Here is a 26691-nt window from a genome sequence, read left to right as displayed (position 1 = left end):
TTCAATTCAATGAGCCTCGAATGAGCTTAGTTGAGTTTTCAACGTTCACTTTCATAAGCTTTTGAGTTTTCAATTTTCACCACTTTTCCTTGGCATGCAATCTGATATACATTCTTATTAGACATAAAAAAAAATTCCTTTTTACATATAAGAAACATTTCTCTGGGCATAAGAGCAGGGAGGAACATATTTAGAAATGAAGGTAATAGAGGAACCATGTCTTCCAAATCTTTGAATGGTCCCCTGAATCCTACAGAGTAGCTGTCTGCACAGGTCAACATGTAACCGTTTGCTGAATGACTGTATTGGATACCACCTTTCTTCTGTATTATAAAAAGTAAAGAAAGACTGAGAAATTGAAAATCCAATTGGTCCCAAATAAATAACGAAACACAACTACTTTCCTTAAGGGGAGATTCAGGGGCTACATGGGGGCAGGATGTCTTAATATCTTGTCAGATAAAGTCTCAGTATCGCTCTTTGGTTTCACTATTTTGTTATAAAAGAGGGTTCAATGGAGCGTTGGGTGGGAAGGTATAATGGTATGCGTATCCAGAATTGGCTAATGTAAAAAAAAGGCATCAGTAAATTTTTTAAGTCTTGATTTAAAAAAAAATTTTTAATTGAGTCTGTACAATAATTACAGAAAATCTTACAAAGATATGACTTGCATTACATAAACTTTAGGTGACACACTGCACATTCGGTGTGCACCTCAGTGGGAGTCTACAAATGGCCACAATACTTCTCTGCCTTCTGCCAAATATTTGGATCCAGAAAATAAGTATCTCCAGCCAAATTCTGACAGTGCAAATGGCTCTTAATTATGTTTCCTTAAAATACAACGTAAAAAGGACCCATCCCCTGAACTTCCTAAACCTGCCCCACATCTCCTGCACTTGTCACCTAGGGAGAGCCATTTCCTTCTTTCCCAAGAAACAAGATGGTGAATAGCACCATTCTCTATTATCTGCAGCTCATCCCCCATTATCAAAGTATTTTCATTAATTAACAAGGCTTATTAGATCCTCAAAAATGAGAATGCCATTCTGACAGCAATAAATACAAAAATTTCCAGAGTCCACATTTGATACTGTACACTTCTCAATATGCCCAAATCACATCTATCTACATCGCTGTGGGCTATGGCCTAAGATGCCCATTCAAAATATGCAGTGCAGGGGTTGGGGTATGGAATTCTCATCTGACTCCATTAATTCTGCCTGTCCTGAGTTTAACAAGATAAAAATATTAGTTGACTTCATTATCTATAAAACACCACAAGCAGACTTTCTGTTTCTTGCTGGGGAGTGATGCCCAGGCCTCTCTGCTTGTGTACCCAGCTGCAGTACTGCTCCTGAATGAAATGCTTGCTGACCCAGAACCATGAATAAGGGGACGTGTTTCTTAGCCTCAATCCAGAGCCAAGACTTATCCTCTGAGGCAGGAAGAATAGGAAGGAAGCCAACAACATGCCTGGACTATGAACCCTAAAATTTAGATTTGGAAAGACCACAGGGATCACCAATTCCAACACCCACATTTTATGATAAAGGAAATTGATCCCGTCGAAGAAGTGATTTGCTCAAGGTCACACAGGAACAGGTGACATTCAAACCTAGGCCTGACTCCAAATCTTTTGCTGGTCACATGATAAAGGTCTCTAAATCTAAGCCTAAGAAAAATCAAATGGGTCTAATATAAGAAAGTAAAATGTGACTAGGCCCAAAGACAAATGGCCTCCAAATTCTTCAAGAGTAGTGTAGATATGACCCCCTTGAAGAAGGTCTAGTTAATTAAAGTCCAAGAAAGAATTTGTCAGAATGCTGGCATCAGGAGAAAATGAATTAACTCCAGTGTGCCCTAGAATCAGAATGCTGGCATCTGAAGTGCTTTAGAACAAAGGTTGCTTGCATTCCCAAGAAACAATAGAAGGAAGGACCATGTCACCAAAAGGGATGATACCCAGGCTCCCCAGAGGACAAGATGGTACCCAGGTCAAGTCGGGTGAAAAAGCTTAGTAGAGTTTGTTTACATCGTCTTCTACAAGGACAGGCATTTACAAAAATATGATAGGGCAAAGTCCAGCTCTGGGAAGAGAGGGACATGTCAAAAGTGAACAGGAGACATCCTAGGGCTGGGGCCAAATCTTTACAAGCTGGAAGGCTGAGGGAGTGCCTCACACTCTGTCATCACTTCCTCTGACCGCATATACATAAGGAAGATGGTAACAGTGGCAAAGGTGGCTGCATTGACCGGGAAGGCCCGCAGCAGGGTGGATGTGAGACCCCGGGTGAACACCCTCCAGCCTTCCACCTGATAACTCTTGCGCACACAGTCGAGGATGCCATCGTATTGCTGGACACCCCGCACACCATCAGCCTGCAGACGGGACTTAATCACATCCATGGGGTAGGTCGAGAGCCAGGACACAATCCCAGACATGCCACCTGCCAATAGCAGCTTGGGCACCACAAAGCTGTCCTCAGGCTCACAGCCCAGGGAACGGGTAAGGCAGTCGTAGGTCAAGAAGTAGAAGCCAAAGCTGGGTGTCTCACGGATCAGAGTGGACACCATGCCTTTGTTAATGCCACGCAGGCCCTCCTGCTGGTAGATCTTCGCCAGGCAATCCAGGGAGTTTTTGTAGGTCCTTGTCTTCAGTTTGTATTCGCCTGTGCCTTGAAGCTGCATCCGAGTCTTGGCCAGTTCCATGGGGCAGCAGATTACACACTGGATGGCGCCTGCCGCGGACCCAGCCAAGAACTGGTTCATGGGTGTGTCTTTTCCCAGGGCCCGGATTGTGTTGCCTTGGACTCCAAACACAAGGGCATTGATAAAGGTCAGGCCCATCATTGGTGACCCAATACCTTTATACAGGCCAAATACCTATAAGTAAAACAGAAGAGAAAAAAAAAATCAATGATGGAGAATGGTGGTGGTGCTGATAAAAACTGCCTCACAAACAGAGAAAGTCATCATATTGTGGGGAAAAAGCCTAAAAAACAAACCTTGAAGAAAAAAAAAATTAAGTCCTATGCTAAAAGTCAGAAAACTTGGATTGATGTCAGGCTTCATCACTACCTCACTCACTGCCATGACTTTGGACGAACAGCCTTCTCTTTCTGGTCTTCGGTTTTCTCATCCATAAGATGAAAATAGTAAAAAATATACTAAGAACAAAAAGCAAGGATGACTTTAAGAATTAACTAAGATGAAAAGTTAAAACACGCTGGAGAAAGCATTTATCAGTATACGAATCAAAGGCTCAGTAAGTGTCAGTGCTAAGGGACTTTACTGAATTCAATCTCTCCATTTTTACAAATGAGAAAACTGAGGCTCAGAGGGAAAAAAGTTACTTGGCGAGTTTAGTAAAAGCGCAGGGTCTAGAATTTAAATTTTCTGTCTGACTCCAAGCCTAATGCACTCTGTAATCATTAACACATTGACACACAAAAGGCAAAACAGGTTCCCCATCTGTGTGCTCACAAGTACCCCTCTAACAACGCATGACACAGCTTACATCAAATTATAGTACAGTTTAGAGGCCTTAAAGACAAGTCACATTTCCAAAGCTTAGCAAATGGAGTGGTACAGTGTTAAGACCTCCAGATTAAACGCCAGAGACCCTAGGAAGCAGGATTACATGGAAGTTGTCTTCCTTTAAGTCCCAGCTAAAAACCTTCTTAATTCCAGTTCCTACTCTCTGTTAATTATTTCCTTTTATTCTGTATATAACTTAAGGCCAGCTTTGAACTAAGGAAGATGAGTCTTAACGAGGCTGGAGAAGGAAATGGTAAACCAGTTCAGTATTTTTGCCAAGAAAACCTCCAATAAGGTCAAACAAAAGGACTGAACAACAAGATGCAATACATGCCATGGCCAGAGATGTTTAGAGAATGCCTAAGAGGCATACACAGGTAATCTGGAAAAAAATCAAAGGGTCTGTTCAGTCTGTTTTATATTTGTACCTTGTAGAGCATGTTCTTTACTAGCCTACCAGCTCTCTAAGGGTAGTGATGATGCCTTATTCACTTTTGTATCAAGCATTTCATACCACTGGCTGTACCTAAACCACTCACTTAGGCTCTTCTTTGTTACCTGCTTTACAGAAATAAAAATATTGTCTTGGCACCTGGATTCAGGCATTCATTTTGCTGAATTCATTCAATAATTTTTTTAGCACCTACTGTGTGTAGAACTATAGCAATAAGGGGACATAAAAGATAAACATAAAGGGTCTTTGTATACTTACTCGGACACTTTGCCGGTGTGGGTGTGCTCGATCTGTAAAATGGGTACAATAGCCCTCTACTTCTCAGGATGGTGGGAAGGATCAAAAGAGACAATGATGCACACTTTCCTCATTTGTTTCTCCAATCCACTACTGCCTTCTCCACAAAGCCTCAGCTGCCAGACAGTACAGTCGTCTCTCCCAATTACCTTATCTGTGTATATCTCCTATCTACCATTAAAATGTAAGTTCTTCGAATAGTTCTTAATACAAAATGCTCATGCATATGTGCTTTAAAAAAAAACCCAATTACCTAAGCTTCCCAACCTATTGATCGAGAGGTAAATTAAAATGAGTATCTCACCACATCAGAATTCAAGTCTATTGTTGTTGATTTTTTTGTCTGACTCTTTGTGACCCCATTTGGGGTTTTCTTAGCAAAGATAATGGAGTAGTTTGCCATGTCCTTCCCCAGCTCATTTTACAGATGAGGAAACTGAGGCCAACAGGATTAAGTGACTTGCCCACAGACACACAGCTAGTAAACAGGACCACAGTAAAATGATTCTGCCTCTAAATCAGTCAAAAATTCTTAGATTACCTGACTTCTGAGGGCTGTCGTAAAAAAGGTGCCAAGTGAACCACAAAGCACCGAAATGTGAATTACTATTACTTACACTTTCTTGCTTGATAATAGACTGAAAGCAGTGGAAAGTCCCTCGGTAGAGAGGTTTCTCTACACTCTGAACCTGGAGGCGTACCTAGAACAAAAGTTCACAGTGAAAAGGTTTGACAAGCCTAGGGAAACCCACACAGTTTACTTGTCTTTTGGACTTAACATCTATAGCACTAGGGAGGCCCACATGTGGCCGTCAGAGAGCAGGAAATGGTGAGATGCACTAGGCGGGTTATTTTATAATAAGGCAAAGAAGGTTGGTGGGGGAACGGAGGGATGGTGCACAAAACATTTCATGGGACTTGAATGGGAAGGGAGTTAACAGGAAAATGCTCTTGGTGAAAGCACAGCCCTCCCTTTGTTTGTGACTCTGACTGGGCCCTGGAATGGGAATGTATGGTTGCCCCTTGAGGAGACCAAAATCATATCCTGAACTGTTCACGGAAACCCTCTTGCTCTCTACCAAGCTGATAAATACTTGGGTCCCATTTAATGGTTCCCATTGTAAGGATGAGCTGCTAATATCCGTTGGCTACCATTATATTACCAGCGAGGCCTAGGGCAATACCTGCTCTCAGTTTATTTAACAGTCCTCATTATCATTTTTAACGAGAGCAGTGTCAGGAGCAGACCAGATTCCACAGGGCTCTCTCCATGTGGCAGGCTTTAGACTTCAGCTATTAGCATCTGGGAGAAGGAGGAGGTTCCCCTACAGATAATACACCCCTTTTGGCCCTGGGGCTTATCTCTCTCTGGATATGCATGTTTTTTAAAGTTCCAAAGATACAGAGAAACATATCCCCAAAGCTTTATTTGTATGTGACTGAGGTAAAGAGCATCCTGCCCCCACCTTTCTGCAAGCCAGTAGTTCCGGAGCCAGAGGACTGGATTTGGAGACTGAGGACGACCTAAGAACAAATCCATGTGCTTCCCAGCCTCAATTTCCTCCTTTGTAAAATGAGTGAAGACTTTCAGCACTACATCCTAGCATCCTTACTAGGTTGTTAGGTTTTTTTTTTTTTAAACTATTCCTTTAATTTTCTTTTCCTGACTTGTTATTAGTACTTGATTCTGAAAGAAGTAAGGGTAGGCCATATATTCTATCTTCCCTGGAGGGACTAGAAAAAATTACCATGAGTCCATAGCCATGGGAAGGATGGATTGGTGTCTTTACTTGACCTTACAAGCTAATAGTCATTGTGGAAAAACTAGAACCTCAAAAGGGGGATTCTCATAACCCTACTTTTTAGGGAAGATATTACATGGTACCAGTATGTGTATGTGAGTGTGTGGAGGGGCAGAAGTGATGAGGATGAATTTTTTAAAATGCTTCTTTAACCTCAAATGACACCTCCCCTCCCCCCAAAAGCACCTCTGTAGGTTAATCACTCCATGAAAAAAGTGTGTGCACGTGGACAATGTCCAGAGGAGATGCCCACCTGGCTCATACCAAAGAGTAATAAAGGTTAGGTTCTATGCAGATGAGGTGTTCAGATGCATCTTAAGAAAGGGTCACTGTGTGACTCAAATATAAAAAATAAAAAAGCTGGGTTTTACTTATGTGTTGGTTTTCAAACATAATGGGATTTTCTGTGGGGTGTTTTTTCCACTAACATTCAGAAAGTTATTTTAATTAAAACTCCTGTGAATGAGAACATGCTGTTCCTTTCTAGAGACAGGGCTTAGAAACACTGGGGAGGAGGGGGCTCTCAAGCCCTGATCAGTCTCAAGCCAGGCCTTCATGACAGGTCGCTACCTGTCTACTAGTTCAAGTTTGCTTTAAAATTGGGTAGAAAACCTCAGACCTCTGAAACAAACTACATTTTCTCCAAAAAGCAGCCTTGAGGTTCATTCATCCCCACCCCCACATTCCCTCCAATCCAAACATCCCCCTCTCCTTACAGGTCTTGATGAATCCTAATTATGACCATCCCAACTCTGAGTTGGAGGGGGAAACTGGGTTCAAGTCTCAAATGTTGGAGGAAATACAGTTTAAATGTTCTGAATAAAGGGTGCACGGAAGTCAGGTCTAATTATATTGATAGTGATAACAGAGCTGCCAATTCCCCCAGTAATTTTTTTTTTTTAGGGAGGAAGAAGACATGGAAAACAGCAGAGGTTCTAGCCAGGCTGGGATACTCTCCCTACCCACAACCCTCCACCCCCAATTACTAGTCAGGGCTTGGGGGTGCCTGGGAGGAAGGACTCCAGGGGGGGTTTTTATGTCCATTCTCGGCACTAATCATACATTCTGGGAGAAATTCAGACTGAGAGAAACAGAAGGTTCACCTGGTCTGTACTTACTAGGTAACTCTCCAGTGATGAGGCTTATCTCTCATCTACAACAAAGTAACACTTTTGCTGTTATAATGAAGACAGCCCTGGGCTCAGAAAGTAAAGGCAGTTAAAAAGCAACAGAACAAATTTTCAACATCACATCAAACACACAGGGGTGGGGAGGGAAGGGAGGGAGTGGGGAAGCATCGCGGGGAGGACCCCAGATCCAATCTATTCTAGAATTGGAAAATCAGCGGCCCCACCCTCCAGGGAGCCGGACCCAGAGCCCCAAGGGAATGACAAAAGCCAAAACTATTCACATCACAAAAGGGATTTCAAGTATTTATTTACAGATTAGCAATCAGGTGGATGAGGGAGAAACAAAAAAGTCTACCTAGGCCCTAGGCTAGAAGGGCAAGAAGTTGAAAGAACACTGGATTTGGATCCAGGACCGTGGGTTCAAATCCAGACTGTAATCCTAACGTTCAAATCATTTAATGTTTTAATTCCCTTACATGTAAAACTAATAAGTTGGATAAAGTGACCTCTAAATTATTTTTTGGTTCCTATGAGCCAAAGATGAAGACTGTCACAGGAAACAAAGACTCAGCCTACAAATAAAAAGGTATATATTGACTGGTCTTAAAAGTCAGGACACCTGGGTTCAGAGCTGGCCAGTCAATTCGCCTCTCCAAGCCTCAACATCCTCACCTGTAAAACAGCAATGGCATATGTATACTACCTATTTCACAGGTGTCCCTCGGGAGAAAATCATTTAAAAACTTATTTGGAATGAATTATGTTGGTGGCAAAAAGTGGGACAACCTCACTAGCATCCTGATTTCGTGAGCAAGCTTTTCAAAGGAACCCATTTTTTTTTTTTTAATAGCACTTTATTTTTTGCAAGCATTTTGTTTTTGAGATGAGAAAAACTGAGGAAAAGCTAAATGATTTGCACAATGCCACTTAACTAGAAAGTGTTAAGAGCTGAATACAAATCTCCTTCTGGACCTTTCTATGCTATACTTTCTAATACTACTACCAGCTGTTTCCCAATTTACAGAAAGTTGAAAGAACAGGAAAATTCCCTGGACTTGGGGGAATATTCATTTTGAATGACTTTTTAAAATGGGATTTGAAGAAATCAATTTCCTTCCATCTTGAAATCCCTAAAAGCCCACAGAGTAACAACTTGTCTGGTTTAGTTTGAACGGAGGCTAAGCAATGGGAGGATGCTTAGGTAGACTCCGAGTAAATAAATTCTTTTTCTCCTCTTTTTCTGCAAGGGCCTCAGGTTATCAAAGTAATAGCTGTAATTTTCTTAAAAAAAAAAAAACAAAAAACAAAAAACAACCCTGGGATTATAAAATGCATGTGAACAACAAAATATCACATTCAATAAACATAAAATGCTATGGAGCTTGACACCAAGTCTCAGTTTCCTCTTCTGTAAAATGAGGAAAATAATATTTGTACTATCTACCATCTAAGGAAGGATGTTGGGGTTTGGGAAGAAATCATTCCGTAAACCTTTAAGCACGGCAGAAAAGTAAAAATTCTCTTTTCTCCTCCTCCACAGGAGAGGGGCAGGGACTGAGGACCATTTCCTGCTTTCAAAAAGCAGTGGTCAGGGAGTCAAAGTTAATGCTAATTCAGGATCAGAAATAAGACATTTATTCATGGTTCCAGGTTATGCAGGTATGCCTTTCTAAGAGAATCTGAATTTATGTAACAGGATGAATATGGAGCTATCTCTAGGCTTTGTAAAAGACTTCCCCTAGTGGTTCTCTGGGAGACACGTCACCTCCAAACATTAAATATATGATCTGACTTGCAAAAAAGTTTTAGAAATCCTGATTGCCTAACAGAAGGTAAGGCCTCGGATCAAAATTAGAAAATACAACACTTTTTTAAGTCAAACAAAAAAATAGCCTATACTTTAGTTTCTTATTAGTCTGGCAGAAAGGAAGGTAAGGAACTCTTAGTTTTAGCTTGTAACTGGACTTACTAGATACATTTTTCTTCCTTCCCCTAAGGCACTTGGCTTCCCCCAAGTGGGTGGTGGCTGGAAAGGAAGGGGGAGGAGGGAGTGATACAGTCAGGCAATAAGAGATATGGATTTACCTTTTAAGGGTTTGAATTGTTTTCCCTGAGGTTTTCCCCAAAGTTTCTCTTTGATCCCAGGCTGGTCAGATATGGGGGGATTCAGCCAGGATTCAGCCATTAAAGCATTTAGCGTCCCCTTTTCCCCAACAACAACAAAAAAAATAAAACTTGGCTGAAACTCTATTTACAGGTTTTCATCTTCCTGAAAAGTGCCTCAAAGAATGGCTTTCTACAGTGGCCTTGGAGAGATGCCTGGGAAAACCTCAAAGGCTAGAAAGGCTTAACTAAGTCAGTTCTTCTCAGCAGCACATGTCAGAAATCCTCAATGCAACAAGTTTTTCATAGCATACAGGACCTCAAGACTATTTCAAATGAGAAATTGTAAGTGACTCGCCCCCTAGGCAGTTTTAGATTTAAAAACAAAGTCCCAATAAAATGGTTTCTCCAGGTATACATTTAACATCTCTCCAAAGACAAGTAGAAAGCCCTTTTATGCACTTCAGGTAAAAATGAAAAAAGCTGGAAAACTTCCCCTGAAATGCTGTTCTTCCCCAGTTCCCTTTCTCGGTGGGGCTGCCTTCTATGCAAATTCATTTTATAATTAAACCTGTGGAAAAAAACCTCACCTTGACGGTGTCAAAGGGATGTCCCACCAGCACACCTGCAGCACCTGTGAGGATTGTAAGAAAAATGGAACTAAGTGGACAGACATGTGACTCCCCAGGCTACCCCACATTTCCAGTTCCCAAGGAGGCTGAGGTTGGTAGGTAAGACTTTTTTTTTTTAAGCAAGTGGTTAGGGGAGGTAGGAAAGAATCCTGGGTAAAATACAGAGGAGGGGTTAAGTCCAACCGTGTCAAACACTTGGGGGTTGGGGAGCCAGGCTCTTGGCAAAAATACTGAAGTGGTTTACCATTTCCCGATCCAGGTCGCTTTATAGATGAGAAAACAGGAGCAAACAGGGTTAAATGACTTGCCCAGGGTCACACAGCTAGCATCTGTTGGAGGCCAAATTTGAGCTCAGGAGTCTTGCTGACTTCAGGCCCCACATTCTATCCACTGCGCCACCTAGCTACCCTAAAGGGGAGGGGTACAAAGAAACTGAACGAGACATTGGAAAAATGGGTCAAAGGCTGTCCCAATCAATTATCAGTCCTTATCCATTCTACTGCCCTGACCTCTCTCCCATCAACAGATGTAATGGAATGAATACAGGCTCTGAAATCAGAGGTGGTGGTTGTTCAGTTGTTTTCAGTCTTGGGGCTTTTCTTGGCCATTTCCTTCTTCAGCTCATTTTACAGATGGGGAAAGTGAGGCAAACAGGGTTAAGTGACTTGTCTCGGCTAGTTCAAAAAATCAAATCCATCTCCACCCTCAGAGGACAAAGACTTACTAGTGCAAGGGACATTCAAAGCATGAACTCAGGGCTACACCTGCATCTCCCAAAGGGAGTTTTTGAAATGCAGCAATAGTGCCCAAATCCCAAGGAGATCTGTAACTCTGAGGGGAATGACCCATTGTATGTGGATGTAAAATCCAGGTCTTGAGTTCCATAAAGTGTCAAAGCGATAAGGAACCCATAAAAATTATATAATGATCAAACTCATTATTTATAAAGGCCTGTTCAGAGCAGTGGAGTTCTTAGAAGTCACTGTTGACTTAAATTTATAATTTCACACATAAGCAAGTTTGCTTGTACCCATCCCTTACATAGCACAGAGCTGTTCTGCAGATTATGTTGATGATAACATCAGCCCTTACAACAACAGCTCAATGAGGAAGAAGAGCAGAGTATATCACTGCCACTTGGCAGATAAGAAAACTGCGGTCCATAAAAGATGAAAGGTGATTAAGTTTGGGGCAGTTAGGTGGGGCAGTTAGGTGGTGCAGCCGATAGAGTATCAGGCCTGCAGTCAGGAGACATCTTTCCAAGTTCATATCTGGTCTCACTTGCTAGTTATGTGACCCTAGCCAAGTCATTTAACCTTGTTGGTCATAGTTTCCTCATAGGATATAGAAGGAAAAGACAAACCACTCTAGTATCTTCGCCAAGAAAACCCCCAGGTGGTATAAAAAACTGATTAACAACAATTAAACTTAAGGTCATCAGCTAGTCAGTTGTAGCTGAGTGAGACACAAGTCTAGCCTTATTTGTTCTACCTCCTAGACTGTGATCCTTCTTTTTATTTTTCAATAAATCCATAAGAATGTCTTAAGGGCCTACTATGTGCCAGGCACTATGCTATAAAAAGAAAGAGCCCTCACACAGAAAGTGACACAAGACTGCTGCTGATCAGCTACCATCAATGACAGACATCAGCTGCAAATGGTGCTGAAGCTGAGGTACCTAGACACCTGTGTCTCTCACTCACACACACATACACTCACATACATACACTCTCCCTCTTGTAATGCCTTTTCTACCTCACCCCAGGCCCTTAATAATGTCTGTACAACTCAAGCATCTATTATCACAGATATCCTTGAATGGAAAGGTCGGTCAACAAACATTTTCCAAACACCGTGTTAACCACTACAAATACGAAAGGCAAAAACATTCCTCAAGAGACTCATTCTAACGAGGGACACAATAACCGTACGTACAAGATAAACATATAATAAGCTGGAGGCAATCAGAGAGGGAAGGCTCTGGCTAGCATTAAGGGTGCTTGGGGATCTATTTGGAAAGAAAAAAAGAATTTGAGTTAGAACCTGAAGGTGGAGGTGAAGCTTGGAGGGACAGTCTGGGAAAAGATGGATCATCATGTGGCAGGAATAGCTGGAAGGCCTGAGGCACTGGACTGCAGAATACTTGGAACAGGGCAGAGTAGGTATAACAAAGGAAGGGGGGACAAGTTAGGAAGCGCTATAAAAGCCTAAGAGAGGATTGTATGTTTGATCCCGGAGGTGACAGGGGAGCCAATTAGAATTTACTGAACAGGAAAGTGACATGCACTTGAGGAAAAATCACTTTGATAAGCTGAATGGAAAACTGATTAAAGTGGGAAGAGACTTGATACAGGTAGAACAGTTAGGAGGCTATTATAAGAGTCCAGGCATTATAATAATAGTAACAACTACATTTTTATGTGCTTTAAGGTTTGCAAAATGCTTTACACATTATTTCCTTTACCATTAAATGACTTATCAAGGGTCACCCAGGGGCTATTATACTAGTTCAGGTATAATGATAATGATAACAACAACTAGCATTTCTATGCACTTCACAAATATTCTCCTTTAAGGTGACTTGTCCAAGATCTCACAGCTAGTAAGCATGTGAGGCTGGATTTGAACCCAGACTTCAGTCAGATACAACTGTTCATGATCCCCCGGACCATAACACACCAATACTGTCCGTTGGGGCTTTCTTGGCAAAGACACTAGAATTGTTTGCCATTTCCTTCTCTAGTAGATTAAAGCAAATGGAGGATAAGTGACTTGCTGAAGGTCACACTGCTAGCAAGCCCAGCACCCTATCCCACCGAGCAGCCTATACTACAGATATCACAAAGGTGGAAATGACAGGATTTGTCAACTGACTGGATGTAGGGTGAGTGAGAATGAGGGGCTGAAAATGATGAGTAAGGTCTTCAACAGAAACAGGGAAATCAGGAAGAGGCTGGTTGGTGTGGGGAGGGGTGACAGGGAGAGGTTTTAGACTGTAAGTAATGGTATGCTTTAGCTTTCTACTTAGATAGCTCCAGACATGAAATCTTTCATATGGAAGGTGATTATTATAGAATAACAAAACACAGAATGTCAGAAGTGAACAGGCCTGGCATTCCCCCAAGTCCAGGAGTCAGCAAGCTCCAGCCTGCCTGTGGGCCAGGGGCCCAATCCTGCCCTCAGCCTGTTCAGGCCCTACAAAAACAGTAGGGGGGTGGGGTGGGAGAGGGTGGCCAGCAGTTGTGTGCTCTGATCCAAAACTGGATGACTGTCTTGCAGAAGGAAGGACTGACAACAAGTAGCTTAACTTGTGACTCAGTGGTCAGTAAGGTCTGGCTGGGGTCAGGAAGACACTTCCAAGCTGTGTGACCCTGGACAAGTCATTTCACCTGTTTGACTCTACCTAGGAGAACTGTTCTGAGGGTAAAATGAGATATTTGTGAAGCACTTAGCACACTGCCTGGGACATAGTAGGCACTGTGTAAATATCAGCTTTTATTATCATCACAGACTTGTCCAAGGTCACATAGTAAGTAAATGATTCCTTTCCCTGTTTTGTTCAGTTGTATTAGTCCTGTCTGACTCTTCATGACCCCATTTGGGGTTTTCTTGGCAAAGGTACCAGGGAGACTTGGCATTTCCTTCTCCATGCCTTTACCTATCAATCTACACTTATTAAGTGCCTACTATGTACCAGGCATTGTGCTAAGTGCTTGGGATATCAAAAAAAAAAAAAAAAAAAGGCAGAAGACCTCTCCTGCTGTCAAGGAATTTAAGATCTAATGGGGGGAAACAACATGCAAACAAATATGTAAAAGGCAAGGATAAATGAGAAATAATTAACAGGGGAAAGCACAGAATTAAGAACTAGAGTAAAACTGGAATGTGGAAGAATCTCCATGTACTGTGTTTTGCTTTAACTTTTATTTCTAGGTTCTGGGGGGGGGGGGGGGGGGTCAGAGTCACTGGGAAGTCACAAGAATATAAAAAAAACCAAAAAAATTTTCAGTAATAAATAATAATAAAAATAATAAAAAGTTAAGAGGGAAAGTCATTGCTCCCTGCTGTCCCATGGACCTTCCCACAGGAAACAAGAGGGATGATATATAACGGGATGATACTTGAAGGTTTACAAAGCACTTGACACGTTAGATAGTATTTTTTTTGATAGTCACAATCCCAGGAAGTAGGTGCTAGTTTTATTAATGTTAAAAATATTTATTATTAAAATTTTTTTATTATTCCCATTTTACAGATGAGAAATCTGAGGCTTGATTAGAGTAGTTGAGTAACTTGCCTAGGGTCACGTAGGACTAGGTCTGAGGGCACATTTGAACTCACCTGCCACTCCAAATCTAGCTCCACTCTGCCACCTAGCTGCTGGATAGGAAAGTGGAGATGGTTATCACCCTACCAGGATACTACTCACTGGGCTACTGCCCAGCACTTTGCATGGTTTCCTTATTATGTGTTTTGAAGTCAATTATCTGAAAGACTGTCTAGCAGAGAATGAAAAAGACAATTTCTGGTGGGTGGAGCAGTGGTTAAGGTCACTGGGCCTGGACAGGTTGTTTGCTTAACAGGAAGCAGCAGTATTCCAGGTCAAAGAAAGAGCCGCTAGGTGTCCCTGAGTACCGAAGCTGAAGATACTTCTTGGATAGGGTGTCAACAATGATACAAAACTGAGGCAGCTAGCGATGAACCTGGAGTCAGGAAGACCCAAGTCCAAATTTAGCCTCCAATAGTGAGTGAGTGAGTGTGTGTGTGTGTGTGTCCACTGGCAAAGTCATCTAACCTGTTTGCCTCAGTTTCCTCAACTGTAAAATGGAGATAAAAATAGCACCTAACTCTCAAGGTTGTTATAGGGATGAAATCAGACAATGCCCAGCACAAAGTAGGCATTTATCAACTGTTCTTCTTTCCTCAGTTTTCTCATCTATAAAACTGGGATAATAGCACATAACTCCCAGGACTATTGTGAGGATTAAATAACATTTGCAATGCTCTTTGCAAACCTGACAGTGCTATATAAATTCTAGTTATTATTGGTGATGTTATTATTATAATTTTACTTGTTTGTTTGTGGAGGGGCAATCACGGTTAAGTGACTTGCCCAGGGACACCCAGTTAATAAATATCTAAGGCTGAATTTCAACTGAGGTCCTCCTGATTCCAGGGCTGGTGTTCTGTCCACTGTGCCACCTATTTCACTTGTTCTTGATCTTGGAGCAATGAGTGGATGAAGCAAAGAGGTAGGTTTAGCTTGATGTCATTCATTAAGAGGAGCTGGAGTAAGACTGGAATGTCTACAGGTGAAGTTAGTTGCAGTGAGAGGTGGGTTTCCTGACACTTGGTGGTCTTCAAGCAGAGGCTGGATGACTGCTAGTTGGTTTTTTATCACAGAGGATTCTTTTGGTGGCTATGATCTCTTCCACCTGCAAAATTCTGTAATTCTCTGATTTTTATCTGCATCAGTGGGAGTGCTCAAAACAACAAAATCAAAGACTTTTTCATATATGGAAATAACTCCTTGAAAGAAGAGACAATCCCATCTTCAAATCCCTCCCTCAGTACAGATAATGGAGCAGGGCGCTGGACACTAATAACTCACATTTATAGAGAACTTTAAAACGTGCAAGGTCTTTTACATACGCTATCTCACTTAATCATCACAATAATTCTGTAAGGCATCTTAGTATTATTGCCAGTTACAATTATTCCTGTTTAATAGATGAAGAAACTGATGTTTAGAGGAGATAAATGACTTGACCACACTCTCCAACCTGGCACTCCACCTACTGTCCTGAGGACCTGGGCTTCCCACTGGTGAGTCGTCACCATTTCTAATGAACCCAGATGCCCATAGTCCTTTTTCTCCAGCCATCTTCGTTCACTCCATCGAACATAAATAAGACCTCTCTCCATTCTCTCTATCTCCAGGAACAGGAATCAAATCAATATTACCTTTCATAGAAAAGATGTGAGAAATAATCACTCTATGATTCCACCAGAGACTTCCCTGAACAAACACCCCTCCCTGTATACCTCTCCCCTACGTATATTATCTTCATTAGATGTAAATTCACTGGGAGCAAGACACTATTTTTTTGGGGCTGGCACATAGTAAATCTTAAATGCTTATTCATTCATTCATGTCACACAGTAACTAAGTGTTGGATTCCAACGCAAACTTCCTTCCTGCCTCTACTACCACCCTTCTATTCAGTAGCAATAATAGTCACTGAATAGTAACCTGAGCACTGAAAGGACCTCTGAGGTCATCCATTCCAACCCTATAATTTTGTAGATGAGGAAACTGAGGCCCAGAGATTAAACAACTGGACACAGGTTTGAACCCAGTTCCTCCTCCCACCTCCAACACTCTATTACCACACTGCTTCCTAATAAATCACCTTCTAGAGCTCTGTAGTGCAGGTGTTTGCTGTAGGGAGTTAGCCCAGTCATACCACTGCTTTCAGAATTGAGGTTAGAATTCTCATTTGCTAACTAGACCATACACCTCTCCCAGAAGCCTTTACTTTATTTATTTTTTGGGGGGGAAGGCAATTTGGGTTAAGTGACTTGCCCAGGGTCACACAGCTAGTAAGCTTTTGAGGACATATTTGAACTCAGATCCTCCTGATTCCAGGGCCAGTGCACTATCCATTAGGCGACCAAACTGCCCCCAGAAGACTTTTTAAAAAACTGGACAAAAAAATTTACCTGGTCACAGGAATTCAGATAGGTGCCTAATCTACAATTTCATTTTAAACAGTTGCCCAGGGTCAGCACAATGTGAACTCAGATCGTACTGACTAGAAAGTCTTTTATCAAGATGCCCATAGCCTCCTGGGGATCAGTGCCTATTAAGGCGCCCAGCCTTGTAGGAAGGGATATGTAGATGTATCCTAGCTTCTGTGCTACATTAAGGTCTAGGGTGAGGGAGTTAGAGAAACGTCTTGGCCTTAACTTCTCCATTCTACTCTCTCGGTGAGTGTTCTATGTTTATTCTGGGCAAGAGTAGGAATGATTATTGTTCTTGGGGGATGGTGGGGACAGGGGTAGAGGGTTATTCTTGTGTCATGGGGGGAGGGGAATGGGACAGCTCAGAGTCTACATTGTATGGGAGGAGGGGGTACAGGAAACAAAGCAATCCATCAATCAATTCCGTGATACCTTCTTGGGCAAATCACTGTAACTTTCTAAGCCTCAGTTTTCTCAAACAGGGATGATTCCTAATCTAGTTACTTACAGGCTCATTAAAAGAATCATGAGGTAATACATGAGAAAGTGCTTTGAACACTATAAGGCATTTGTGAGAAGGGATCACTACGATACCCAAACCAGCATGGGGCATGAAGACATGTCAGCATGGGGCATAAGGACATGCCCCTAGTCCTTGCCATGGGAATGACAGAATAGTTGAGGAAACAGAAAAAACACACTTTCCTAAACGAATGGAAGAACCAGTGTATGTAAGGTGACAGTCAATGGTCTTCAATGAATAGCAAAGTCATCTCTTACCTCAAGATAGCAATTTTAAAATGGCATCTGGGTTCTAGACCTGGTTCTGGGTGACCTTAGGCAAGTCACTTTAAATTCTCCAAAACCTCAGTTTCATCACCCATCCAATGGGAATAATAACAGCTATTATTTATAAGGTGTTTTATATAGGGTGAAATAGGTACACAATATAGTTATTATTATTCCTTTTTAAGAGAGGAGGAAATTTAATTGAGTAGATAAATGATTTGCCCATGAATATACTATTTATGTTAGAGGTGGTATTTGAATCCAGAACTCTCCTGACTCCAAGTCCAGAACTCTATCTCCTATGTACAAGCTGTGTCACAATTCCGTAGTACTGATTTAATCTTTTGTTAAAAAAATATATTTTTTTTGGAGGCAATCAGGGTTAAGTGACTTGTCCTGAATTAGACAGCTAATAAAAGTCTGAGGTTGGGTTTGAACTCAGGTCCTCCTCTATCCACCTAGCTACCTCTAATTTAGCCTTAAAGAATGAGCATTTTCTTAGCACAGTGCTGAGAGGTAGTAGTAAATAACTTAACATTAATAACCAACTTAACAATCATTCTTATTTTGAACAGAAAAAAACTAATGCTCAAAATTAAAACATCTTGCCCTGGACCACAAAGCTAGTAAGTGTTGGAAGCCAGGTCTCCTGATTCTAAATCTAGAGTTCAATTTTTTATTTTATTTTTAAATTTTCTTTATTATTATAATTCATTTTATTGATGTGCTTTGTCTTTCTATTACATACATTTACAGATCACCCCCACTCTTGGAACAAAGCAAAATAATTATATCAAACTAACAACATAGTAACTTTGTCTAAAAATGAATGCATCATTGCAAAAAATAACAGAAATCTATTTTCTCTCCTTACTCTCCCCACACCCAACAGAAAAAAGAAAAAGCAAATTCCTTGCCACAAATATGCATAGTCTAGTAAAATAAATTCTTTCACTAGCTGTATTCAAAGTAGATGTGTGTGCACATATAGACACATACATACATGTGCGGATGTGTGTGCATGTGTGTGTTTCATGCTGAATTCTAAAGTTATCACCTTTCTTCCAGGAGGTGGAAAGTATCAGTCCTCTGACTATGGTTGGTCACTGAATACAACCACTGGTTTCAGGGCTGTTTATCTTTACATGGTTGTGTTCACTACATAAATGATTCTCATGGTTCTGTTCATTTTCCTTCTTGCTCAGTTTACAAAAGTCTTCAGAATTGTTTGTTTTTACAAGATTGATGTTACAGTATGAGCTGTTCTGATTCTTAACTCTATATCATATCTTCCCACATCTCTTTGGAACCATCTACTTCCACATGATCTACCATATAATACTACTCCATGACATTCATGTACCACAAATTATTCAGCTCTTGATGGGCATCTCTTTAGTTTCCAGTTTTCTCCTACCACAAAAACACAGGCTATAAATAACTGCACATCTAAGGCCTTTCCGACGTCTGGGGCAGGCCAGGGAGTGGCTCACAGGCCTAACAGCTATGGAGTTGAGCCAAAGGACCACTAGTCTTGTCACTTTTTGTGAATAATTCCAAACTTCTTTCCTGAATGGTTGTACCTGGGCACAGGCCCACCAACATTAATGTGCCTATTGTCCTACCACCCCTCCAACATTGATCATTTTGGTTCTGCTGTACTATTCTAAGAACTAGAAATACTGTTCTGCCTTCCCCACAGAATTTTTTTGAATTCCAAAGACAGTAGACATGCATGGATTTTGAAGGGAAAGCTAATCTCCATGACCTCCCAGAATCCTAGATTTAGAGCTGGTGACCATTTAATCCAGCTCCCTAATTTAACAGATGAGAAAACTTTCTCAACCTTCCATAGGTTAGTTAAGAAATAGAGGGAAGATTCTGTCTGACTCATGCCCTCTCTGTATTTCCTTCCTACAGCCTGACTCTGCCCACGAAGTTCATTGGCTGACTAGGACCCTTAGGGTTTACAGTTTGGCTTGGACCAACTCCCTGTTCTTCCCTTTGTGCCAGCAGACACATCACTGTGCCACATAGTGTGTTTATGTGGAAGGAGAAGCTTTCTACTTCTTGCTGTTCAGTTGTGTACTAGTCTCTGTGACCCCATTTGGAATTTTCTTGGCAGAGATACTAGAGTGGTTTGCCATTTCCTTCTCCAGCTCATTTTACAGATGAGGAAACTGAGGCAAATGGGATTAACTGATTTGTCCAGGGTCACAATGCTAATAAGTATATGAGGCTGGATTTGAACTCAGGAAGATAAGTCTTTCTGAGTCCAGGCCCAGCACTCTATCCACTGCAGTTTATTACTGAACTTCCTTGAAAACCCCAAACTGGCACCTGATACCTCTTAGTTGGCCTGTGACCAATGGTGTTAAACAAACAGCTGTTGGGACAGCATATCAAAGTTGAGACTGGACCTTAGAATTACAGGCCATAAATTATCACAGCTGGGAGGGATCTTTTTAGAAAACTATAACCTGTTAGAATTTTGATCCAGTTTAATATACAGAAATGGCCTAAGTCAGGAGACCTGGACAAGAGATCTATCTGGGTTCCAGTTTAGCAAGGACTCTTACTAGCTGTATGATTTAAGCAAATCCCTAAACCACTGTGAGCTTAAGTTGCCTCTTCTGTTAAATGGGCATAGCATCTGCACTAACTATACAGTGTTGAGTTTTCAGGAAAGCAATTTTAAACATTAAAGTACCAAATGTCAGCTGCCATTATTTGACAGATGGGGCATCTGAGGTCCAAAGAGGATATGTTCTTTGTCCGCAAAGACTCAGGGTCAGTGGTCCAACAAGAAGGAAGCCAAGTATCCTAACTTCTAGACCAGGGCTCTTCCTAGTATATCCTGTTGCCTTGCTTATCAATGAACAAGTAGATCCGCCTGTATCTGTCATCTCCAAAAGGCAGTTTTTGTTGTTAAATTTGTCATAATTTTTTAACTTTTAAAATCTGCTTTACTAGAATTTACTCTAACGTTTTATATAGGGGTACAGCATTTTAACTGTCCAAAGTGTATTAGTTCTTCTGATCTTACCAGCAGCCCCAGTGATGTGGGGGATTAAAAATCCACAGCCTGCCAACTGGATATGAGAAAACTGAAGGCCAAAGAAGGAAGGTGGTTTGTCCAAGGATCACCAAGTAAAATTTAGTTGTACATCAGGAACTGGTCCCTGGCGTCCAAGTCTCCTTCAACTTACCAAGCTCTCCCTTGAGCAGTACAGGGAATTACAGGATGTGAATTCTAGCCCTGCCTCTGCTCTCAATTAGCTACACAACTTAAAACTGACAATAGTTGTCTAAGAGGTGATGTGGATCTATAGAGGATGGCCCAAAAGTCTTACTGCAGCTTTCTGCTTAAAACAGCAATAAGACTTGGTGGGGTTACCTTGTATAGTATCGTAACGTACCCAGTGTATATCCACTTTCTCATTTGGTTTTTACAACCCTGTGTGGGCACTACAGGTGATATTCTTTTCTTCCCCCTCCCCTCTTAATAGTATTTTATTTTTTGCAATTACATGTAAAGATAGTTTTCAACATTCACTTTTAGAAGATTTTGAGTTCCAAATTTTTCTCTCCCTCTCCTCTTCCCTCCCCACGATGGCAAGCAATCTGATATAGGCTATATATTTACAATCATAATAGAAAGTAATATTATTTTCACTTTAAAGATGAGGAAACTGAGGATCAGAGAAGAAACCTGCCCATCATGATGACACAGCCAAATAAATGTCAGAGGTGACATTTGAATTCAGGTTTTTAAAACTCGAACCTAGTTTTTCATTCACTATGCCATATTTCCTTCTTCCTTCAACAGTTTAAAAGTTAACTACTAGTTCTTTCCAAGCTATATATGTATTTTACCAACCACACCTGATTCCATGAAAGGCAGGGTATTATAGGAGAAATAATATTAGGCTCAGAGTGAAGGAGACATCATAAAAACAGTTTACCCTCTTGGCTACTTTCCCACAGCCTTCATCCCCACCACTAGCTGTCTTCTCTAGCCACGAGGACCACTCTTGGTTAATCCATTTGCTGTTTTCTCTTGGCTGGTGAAAGAGACAACTGCTGTGGGCTGTGAGCCCGCCAGAGTCTGCCAACTCAGTACCCTCTCGATTCCCAAGAAACTGCTAAAGATCTTGACTATCTGATATATGGCACTCTGGGGATCCAGAGGCAGAGAGTGTTTCCAGTAAGGAGCAAGCCATGTGGCTGGGCTGATGAAAAGGGATGCTTGCTGCCACTGTAGACAAGGGCCAAAACCCAGGGTGAACAACAGGCCACATGCCAGAAAGTGGAAGGAGGCAACTCCCTACTCCCTCTCCTTGAAGGCAAACTTACTGCTAAATCAATGCTTGGTCTGTGGCTCAGCAAGGAGGTGCCCGGAGAAAGAAAAACGAACTCTGAAAGACATAATAAGGTCACTGTCCAAAGCTTGGAGCAGATACCAGCCTGGACTGAGAGGTGTCACGTGGCTTTCCTGCAAACACGAAATCCTGGCTTCCTCTGCCAATCCTTCCCTGTTCTAGCTGCAAATATAATTTGCTTTCTTTAAATAAGGCATAATGCTAGCTTCATAATGTCAGGGCTGGAAAGAGGTGGACGGGGAGAGGGATGGGATGACCTTACATAACCCCCTTCATTCATGTCCTAGGTTAAAAAAAAGGCGAAGATGCTTTTCAACTCTAAATCCTATGTACCGGTCATTTTATTTGACTTCCTTTTCTTTGTCGTCTCCCTCTGGTTGCAAATGTCTGAAGTCATATCACCTAAGATCTGAAGAGGGGGAAAATGAACAGTTCTTGACTTTAAGTTAGAGTTCATTCAATTCGTATTGGGGAAGGGAAAGGGGGCTGCTTCCCTTTTTATTTGGCGGGCTGGGGAAACACCAAAACAAAACCTAGTCACGTCTGTAGAAAGTTCTGGAGTCCTAGCCAGGGACCTCACTCAGAGTTAAGAAACCTGAGGACAGGAAGTCATTTATTCATGTGATCTGCAGTCAGAACCCCAGCTTCTGCCCTCCTCCCTGGCTCTAAAAGCTTCCGAAGCAGCCACTCCTGAAGGCCCGGTGTGGCCAACGCTGCTGTGACCACTGTCTCAGAAAACCTGGGGGGAAGGAGTCCTTGATGCCACAGGAACAAGGGTTGGCTCCATTGTTCAAGAAGTCATTGGTGGCTCCTAAGCAACTTCCTAAGAGGAGCTACAAAGTTAAGAGAGGGGAGGGAACGGGGCCAGAGCGAAGGCCTTCTCCCCAAGGCACCCCCAGACTCCCCCTGGGTGCCCCGGACTAACAGCAAGGAAAGCTTTTGTGTGTGGTTCTCCCACGTTAAGAAGCCTTAGAATTTCCCACTCCCTTCGTTTCACTGGAAGAAAAATGAGAGCCGGAGAGGACTGTAAATTCGGCTACGGCGGGTCTAAGGGGCCTGGAGACAGGGAGCCCCAGCTTTACACGGACCCCCAAGTCAAACCACAAGAACCGGGCAAACTCGCAGCGGGGAAAGGGGGTCAGAAGGAGATGGGGGGTGAAATGGGAGAAAGTGAGGCTGGGGGACGGGAGAGCCTCCGCAGGGGCTGCTTCAGGCTCCCCGCAGGGGGTCGGGCTGCCGGGGGTGACCCCCCCCCCTCCTCCTGTGAGCCCGGTTCTACCCCAGGTAGGGACAAAGGTAGACTCGGGGCCGGGACGGAGGGCGAGGTGGGAGGTGCGGCATTCCCGACCCCAAGCGGAGGATGCTCGGAATGCGGTGGGGGAGGGGGCGAGGCGTCGCTGCTGCCGCCGCCGCGCGGCCGCCTCCCCTCGCAGCCTTTTGTTCGCCGCGAGCTCCTCGGCTCCCGCCGGCGCCAAGGCCCGAGTCCCGCCCCGGGCCCGGGGAAGCCCGAGCACTCCTCCAGCCTCACCCCAACCCCAGCAAGGCCGGAGCAGCGGGGTGCGCGTGGAGGCCTCCTCGCGTCCCGGGGAACGCACCCCCACCCGCGCCAGGTGGTACGCCGCGGCGTCCGCCGGCCCCGCTCCCCTACTTACCCCCAACGCATCCCGCCAGAAAGTCGAGCGCCATCGCCGGCCTCTCTCCCGGTGCCAGGTGCAGCGCCTCCTCCGCCCTCTCCTCCGGGCCGGCCCCCGGGCCGCCTCCCACCCGCGGCTCCCCGGTCCGCCCGCCCCACCCTCCCGGCTCCGGGTGCGGGGCTCGCCAAAGGCCAGGGGCAGGAGATGCGCCGCCTGAGCCCCGAGCCGCCCTCCCCCCGGCTCGCTGCTTCCTGGCCGCTCGGCGGGGCGGGGCACTCCCTCGGCAGCTCGGAGGTAGCGGCAGCGAGCGGCACCCGCCTTCCCCGGGGGCACCGACCCTGCCCTGCCCTGCCCAGCCCCCGGTGCGCCCCGCTCAGCTCGCGCTGGGCTCCGCTTCCAACGGGGAGAAAGCGACCCCGGGCGCCGAGCTTCCTCCAGTCCTGCTCTCCGGGCCCGGCGGGGAGGGGAAGTCGCAGCCAATCAGCCCGCGCGGTGCGGACAACACCCCAGGCCGGGCCCGGAGCGCGGAGGCCCCATTGGCTGGAGGGCTCACGGCTGGAGGAGGCGAGGGGTGGACGTGGCGGGCGCGGCCGGAGAGGGGGCGGGGGGCGGCCGGCTGCCGGGCTCGCAGACAAAGGAGCGGCTATGTGCTGGTGGGCGGCCGCCTGGCGGGTGGGGGGCACGGAGGGGGCGAGGCCGAGCGGGAACCCTGGCTCCGGGGTGGGGTGTCATTCCCCGGTCCAGAAATGGAAAGTGCTCATTGATCCGTTGAGCCTGCTTAGAGAACCGGTTTATCGAGGGCTTTAAGGTTTGTTGTAAAAGTGCTGGACTCGCTCCAAGCGTGGGCTGTAGGCGGAGTAAGCATCCTTGCCCGGGAGGGAGCAGGAGGAGAGTGACGCTCAGAAAGCTGGAGGCTTGGCCAGCGCTGTGTCGGTAGTAACGTGCTGGGGCCGGGCCGGGAGGGGAGACAGAGATGGATACCTAGAGGGAGGAAGATAGAGAGGTGGATGGCGGGTGTGTGTGTGCCACGAAGACCAGCCACCTTTAGGGTCTGTGCCAGGGTGGGGTCAGAGTATGTATGTGGGAGATGTTCTGACAGAAAAGACCGGAAGATAGAGAGGTGGATGGCGCGCGTGCGTGCGTGTGTCTGGGTCTGTGTGTGTGTGTGTGTGTGTGTGTGTGTGTGTGGGTGTGTGTGACGTAAGCTGAGGGTACGATGCACTGGAGCAGGGCCAGACGAGCCACGAAGACCAGCCACCTTTAGGGTCTGGGCCAAGGTGCGGTCAGAGTACGTATGTGTGAGATGCTCGGACAGTACCAAAGACCGGACCTGCCCGCTGACTGGGGGGGCGCAGAGTGAGGCAGGCGAGGACTGCTCGCTGTCATGTACATTTCAAGCCCAGGGAAGGAGGAAATTGATGAATCCTGCACCTAATACAGAAGTGAGGGGCACGGGGAGGTTTGGGTGTGGGGGGAATATTATGAATTCAGTTTTGGACGTGTTGAGTTTTAAGATGTCTGAGGCAGTTGGAGATAGGAAACGCAAGTCAGGAAAGAGGTTTGTTAATCTCGTCTGACTCTTTTGTGACCGACGGGGGATTTCCTTGACAGAGATACTGGAGTGTTTTGCCATCTCCTTCTCCCGTTCATTTACAGGGTTCAGTGACTTGCCCAGGGTCATACAGCTAGTGAGTGACTGAGGCTAGACCTGAACTCATGAACATGAGTTTTCAGGTTCCAAGCCTAGTTCTCTGTTTACTGTGCCACCAGGAAAGAAGTCGAGTGGATAAATAAATCCTAGAGATGATAGTGGAGATCACCAAGTGAAACAGTATGGGGAGAGAAGAGAAAAGAGATTGAGTCTCGGGGGACACCCATAGTTAACTGGGTGTGTCCTGCGTGATGATCCAGTAAAGGAGACTGAGAAGGAGTGGTGGGGGAGAACCAGAAGAGAGCAATTTCTGAAAAACCTAGAGAGGAGAGAACATCAAGAAAAAGAGTGATATGCAGTATCCAAGGCTTCAGGGAAGTCAATAAAGGATGAGAACTGAGAAAAGGCCTTTAGATTTGGCACTTAAGAGATCATGGGTAAATTTAGAGAAAACATTTTAAGTTGAATGTTGGTGGAAAACAGACTGCTAAGTTAAGGGAGGGAGAGGAAAAGTAGAGACCTTGATTGTAGATTACTTTCTCATGGAGTTCAGCTAGAAAAAAGAGAAGAGATAAGAGGATGATAGCTGGCAGTCCTGGATAGATTAAGTGAAGTTTTTTGTTTGCTTTTAAGAATGGGGAGATGTGGGCCTGTTTGGAGGCAGCACAAAAGCAACTGATCCTCCGGGAGATTGAAGAGAGTAGGGATGATGGAGGGGACAATCTTCGGGTAAAGGTGAGATGGCATGGAATCTATTGTCCAGTTGGAGGAGTTTGCCTTGGCAAGAAGAAGGACCACCTCTTCGTGGGAGATGGAGGTGAAGGAGATAGTGACCGAAAACACCAGGGTGATGTGAGATAAGGAGGAAGAAGAGGGGAGAAATGGAATCTCTGGGTGAGCAGCCTCAACTTTTATAGTGAAATTTAAAGTGAGGTTCTCAGCCATAATCCTATAACCTTAGAGATCTTCCCTTTCATTTTCCTTCTATTACATTCAGTCTTTCATGATACTTGTGTAGATGTAGTATCCTTCTATAGACAATGGAATGATGGAGGTAAAGTGTAAGAAAACTGGCAAGGGAGGAAGGGACCAGGTTAGGAAGGGCTTTAAAAACCAGACAGAGGGGTATAATGGTCCTGGAGGTGATAGGGAACCACTAGAGTTTATTGAGTAGACAGTGTTATAGTGGAGAATAGCCTAGGGTAAGGAGAGATTTGAGGTAGGGAAGCTATTGCAATAATCTAGGCATGAGCTGGTGAATACCTGCACCAGGATGGTGGCAGTGTCAGGGCAGAGAAGGGGGCATGTACTAGAGATGTTTAGAAGTGACTTGGTCAGGATCACACAGCTGGTGAGGGTTAGAAGTGAGACAACAGCAGAGGTTTACTGACTCCCAGTCCACTGCTCTCTCCCTGGAGCCCAGGTGAATAATTTAACTTACACCCTAGAGGAAGTTAAATCACAAAATAACAATTAAAACAGAGAATGGACAAACTATGGGGGGAGGGGAGGAGAGATTAGATGGTCTAGAGG

General features: G+C 44.1%; 1 protein-coding gene across 2 annotated transcripts; it reads right to left on the bottom strand.

Annotated features, from left to right (window-relative positions):
- Positions 1-600: 600 nt before the first annotated feature.
- SLC25A29 (solute carrier family 25 member 29) lies at positions 601-23747 on the bottom strand. Of its 2 annotated transcripts, XM_072630238.1 has the most exons (4): positions 23526-23747; positions 9917-9960; positions 4909-4992; positions 601-2886 (listed from the first exon to the last, which is right to left on the bottom strand). In XM_072630238.1, the coding sequence occupies exons 1-4, from the start codon at positions 23557-23559 to the stop codon at positions 2152-2154; spliced, it is 897 nt and encodes a 298-aa protein (XP_072486339.1). In that variant the 5' UTR covers positions 23560-23747; the 3' UTR covers positions 601-2151. The 2 variants fall into 2 exon arrangements, with proteins under 2 accessions (XP_072486339.1, XP_072486340.1); XM_072630239.1 differs by lacking the exons at positions 9917-9960; positions 23526-23747 and adding an exon at positions 7212-9907.
- Between the last annotated feature and the right edge of the window lie 2944 nt (positions 23748-26691).

The sequence above is a fragment of the Notamacropus eugenii genome, chromosome 1, assembly GCF_028372415.1.
Source record: "Notamacropus eugenii isolate mMacEug1 chromosome 1, mMacEug1.pri_v2, whole genome shotgun sequence".
Taxonomy (NCBI): domain Eukaryota; kingdom Metazoa; phylum Chordata; class Mammalia; order Diprotodontia; family Macropodidae; genus Notamacropus; species Notamacropus eugenii.
This window is presented reverse-complemented; position numbering and strand designations above follow the sequence as displayed.